The 4,594-nt window shown below is 41.6% G+C and overlaps 1 protein-coding gene across 1 annotated transcript; it reads left to right on the top strand.

Annotated features, from left to right (window-relative positions):
- The first annotated feature begins 1,520 nt into the window (after positions 1-1,520).
- nhlh2 (nescient helix loop helix 2) lies at positions 1,521-4,330 on the top strand. The gene is made up of 2 exons (XM_053845936.1): positions 1,521-1,905; positions 2,136-4,330. Exon 2 carries the CDS (start codon positions 2,183-2,185, stop codon positions 2,552-2,554), a length of 372 nt encoding a protein of 123 aa, XP_053701911.1. The 5' UTR covers positions 1,521-1,905; positions 2,136-2,182; the 3' UTR covers positions 2,555-4,330.
- Positions 4,331-4,594: the final 264 nt, after the last annotated feature.

Raw genomic sequence — 4,594 nt, 5'->3', positions numbered from 1 at the left:
GTTATCATTTTAATCACCTCGTTAGGCCCAGCTAGTCCCCACACTTGCTGGCCAGCGAAAGCCATGTCTCTGGAAGCCACTGAAGATGAGGGGGGGAATGGATAGGAACTAACTTAGGTTTAGATGTTTATGAGAACGTCTCTGTTAAGTTCCAAGAAGACAGAGACTCCTGTGAGCAGGTGGACGGACATGAGTGAAGCTCTGGCCTTCAGTACACACTGTAGGTAGAAAATCACATGCCCCTTTTTTATGTAGAAAATAATAAACTTGTTGATGTTTAACATATTGTGCCACATTCTACTTTTTATGTTTGCTCACATGTGTTTACTGTCTATAAAAAGGACCCTGAAACAGACAAGAGAAGACGAGCAACATGAGGAGCTTGTGATCCTGAAGTTTGGATGGCGTTCCACATGAATGTCTAACAACACTTACCATGCACCCAACAACTGCAGGCAGTTCTTATCATGTTAACATACGTCTGAAGTTTGTCTTTCATATTTCAGTTTTTCCCTGCAGTGTGCCAGTGCAGGAACATTTGTTTTCTCCACCTCCCCAACAGTGATTCAGCACTACAGCGTGGGGAAAATGATTCTCATGGTCTCATGATTCTGGGTAAGTAGACCAACATTCTCATCTCTGTCAGGCGGTCCTCGCATTGGAAGCCATCTTTGTTAAGATGCAGGGGCAGGAGATGATCTCCGTTATGTATATATTTATGTATAAATTAATAAGAAAAATGATCTTTTCTTTTTACACAAAAGTGTACATTATTTTTATCCCCTTAGCCAACGCCACCATTTTCACCATCATTTCTGTATGTCCAATGGCTTATTGAGGGTTGTTTTTCTGCGTAACGTCTAGTTTTTGTTACCCCTTTGTAAAATAGCTGACCTGACTTTAATTTACTGTTCATTCTTTTTTCTTATTTACAATAACTTCAAATAATCTTCTAGGCATAACAATCTACTTCATCTCATTATTTGATCAGACGGCATCTTAAACAAACAACTGTATATATATATGAAAATGATGAATAGTACTTATTTAAAAAAGAACAAAACTGTCCACTTTGTCATTTTCAGACTTCCAAGTTGCCTGTTCAATGTTCACCTCATTTTTTTCAGTTTCGAAATTGAAATTTATTTGCCTCCTTGTGGTGTAATTTGTAGTGACACCTTATTACCATGTATCATCTTCTAATAAGGATGTACTAGCGATTAATAAGTCTGTTCTGCACCTTAAGAAAAGAAAGCAATTTTAATCATTTACCAAAACACATACTCACCCACCATGGTGCCCCCCTTTCAGTCTTTTTCTTTATCATACACACATCTCTGCTTTCCCTTTGCCCTCCACTCCCACGGGAGGTAAAGCGCTTGAGGGCTGAGGGGCGTGAGGAGTGTGTGTGTGTGTGTGTGTGGAAGTGAGAGAGGGAGAGAGAGAGAGAGAGAAAGAGGGCGGCGTTAGAACAATACCATTCCTCAAACATATTCCATCCCCTCCGTCCCAGAAGTGAGCCTTTATTAGTCGGGATGCTTCGGATCTTATCTAACATTTGACGCTCTGCTTCCTGAAGGAGTGGAACGAGGAAATACCGGGATTATCCGTCCGAGATCACCGCGCCTTATCTCACATCTTGATCCGGAACACGCGGATGAACGAGCCGCCACTTCCAGCATCATCATCCGTCTATTGTCTCTCCTCCACTGGACACTTGACACTCGCTGATAACAATCTCTGGATCTTCTTTACCTTCTGGGAACCTTTTTTTTTTTAATCCGATCCCAAATGTGGCAAGTTGAAAAAAAGTAAAGTTAAAAAGTGACGCGGTCGCTGGAATATGAGTTAATCTGGAGTTGAGATTAAACACTTGAAAATTTGTCCCTCAACTTTTTTGACGAGGTGAGTGTGAGTTGTTTAGAACGCACTGAAATAACGCTATGTTTCCCAGCAGCATTTTCCCCAACAGATGTGTTTATCACAGTGACAGATGGACACTTCTGATTATGTTAATTCACCCAAAACAAGGAGTCAGATGATTCATATGCAGATTAAAGACGGCTGATATTATACGTGTTAAGTTCGCACAGTTCATGTATGTCTTTAATATTGAGGTTTTTCTCCACAAACAGGTGCTTCTGGAAGAGTGACACCGCCCCCCCAAAACAGGAGATCCAAGATGATGCTCAGTCCGGACCAGGCGGAGGCGGATCTCTCCTGGACTCAGTCCGACCCGGAGTCGCTGCTCAACGGGCTCAAATCCGCGGGCTGCACCTCGGACGAGCCGGCGGAGGGCGAGGACCGGGTGAAGTGCAAAGCCGACCAGCCCTTGAGCCGGGAGGAGAAGAGGAGGCGGCGGAGAGCCACAGCCAAGTACCGTTCGGCCCACGCCACCAGAGAGCGGATCCGAGTGGAGGCGTTCAACGTGGCGTTCGCGGAGCTTCGGAAATTACTTCCAACTTTACCCCCGGACAAGAAGCTTTCCAAGATTGAGATCCTCAGACTGGCCATCTGCTACATCTCTTATCTCAATCACGTCCTGGATGTTTAGATCCGCAACCCGCTCCACGAGAGATTTGGACTCGTGTTGTCTTTTCGGGGTAAATGTTGACAGCTGTGATCATTTCTAAAGCAGATGATGTTCATAATGTGTACAAGATGTCTATTTTTAGGCCCAAAAACGGAGGAGGATTTGAGTCAGAAAAGGCCTTAAAACGTGCCTAAACAAAGTTAAACCGGTTGTAAATAGCTAATTTAATAACTGGTGTTCGGGAAATGCGCCGCAGTGTCAGGAGGCAGCTCTCAGATCGGTGGGATTGGCAGTCGAGAAGTTTGAAGAAACCAAAAGTGGTGAGAAACATCTTCATTCTGAGGCCCAGTTCAACAGTGGAGAAGCGCTGTCAAGGTGTACTCTGCGTGAAGGAGGCTGCAGGAGCATCGCTCATGAAGTCTCTCGGGCAAAAGTTAGAGCGCCTCGATCAACGCATTAAACCCGTACATGAAACTCCAAACGATAAAAGGTGACCCCAGCATTGCTTCGTCAATTAATTCTGGGCAATGTTGAAAATGAATTTTCTCAAATATACATAACCTTTACACAACGTTGAGAAACGAATACTTCGATTTCAAAACAAACAATTTCAATCGGCAGTTTAATCGCCTTGTTCTCTTTCAAAAATGATTCTCGATCAATATCTAAATTATTCCGACCTAGTGTCCAAAATAGACGCTCGTCTGTCACCACACAAACTATTCTGCAATATAAAATAGTAAAGTGAATGAAGTCATTGTCTCACAACAGGAATAAAGGGGGAAGCGTTTTCCTTAATATAATCAATATTTAATATTTCAGCAAAGTGCTCGAGTTTTTGCATCGAACAAAACGAACTGTGGCGGATTAAACGAGTACACGTTCTTTAATTATTCATGGGTACTTTTTCTTGGCAGACGAATTAAAATAAAAGACTAGCATCAAGGCAAATCCTCGTGATAGTAAAAAAAGTAAATTAAATTCCTCCTCCCAACATAGCAATCAACAGCCCTAAAAAAACGACGAAAACACAATGAACGGATGTGATAGCTGCTTTAGATTTAGAATAGTTTTTCCGGAAAGGAAGAAAAAAAAAATATTTAAAGTGCCATTTCTGACGTATAAAATTGTGACCTTAATCGTTTTCTTTTAATGGAGCTATTTATTTATTTATTGACTTGTGTTAATATATATTTATTTATGGATTATAGGCTGGCGTCCTGTAGTAAAATACATGTATATGTTCGTTGCTTCTAATTTAGGCTGTGGAATATGTTCTTTGTATGAGGCACTTTCTGTTCATCCATAATGTTTGTCACATTTCTTTGATGTTATGAGTTATTTAAATGTCTGCTGTCTATGAACAGCAACGATAAGCACTTCAATATGGAGCTGATTATGGCTCCATAAATGTTTATTTCCCTAAATAGATGAGGTGGCTGTGAGATTAATTGGCATCGTTTTTAATGTGAGAGGGAGTCAGCAGTGATGATGGCGAACTCTCTGACGAGGTTCATCTTTGGATATCGACCTCTTTCTGCTGTTACCAAAAAAAGAACAAATAATTACGACGAACATTTCTTCTTCTTTTTTTCTACCCGATGTCTCGGCTATACGACGTGATTTATAGTGAAGGGAAAAAAACATATCCTCTATCCAAAGATTTTTGTCTCTTCAGGGTTGTGTAGCTACTTGTTGCTTTATGCAGATCTTTTGTAGTAGAGGTGTTGTGTGACAGCTGGTTTCTAACGGACAAACTTTTCATATTTCCGCTGTTATTTTTCATTAAAACAGAAATACTTGGAACAAAACGAGGAGTTGTTTTTCATTTCTTTTGAACAGCGTACGCATGTGTATGACCTCTGCTCCGTCAGACACGCAAACACGCATATTTCTGTTCAGTTTAAAATTAACAATAAAACAATCACACACTCTTGGAGGACCTCTCTTGCGACTGAACTCAGCAGTGAGTTTCTCTTGTCGTGTACTGTATCTCCCAGTCTGATACGCATCAGGTGGACGGGCGCGTGCGTGTTGCGCCCTGACGTCATCCGCTCCCTG

This window comes from Synchiropus splendidus, chromosome 1 (assembly GCF_027744825.2).
Source record: "Synchiropus splendidus isolate RoL2022-P1 chromosome 1, RoL_Sspl_1.0, whole genome shotgun sequence".
NCBI lineage: Eukaryota > Metazoa > Chordata > Actinopteri > Syngnathiformes > Callionymidae > Synchiropus > Synchiropus splendidus.
This window is presented reverse-complemented; position numbering and strand designations above follow the sequence as displayed.

What these genes read in the sequence shown, in the direction of transcription:
- nhlh2 (XM_053845936.1), top strand. Translation starts at nt 2,183, where the DNA reads ATGATGCTCAGTCCGGACCAGGCGGAGGCGGATCTCTCCTGGACTCAG.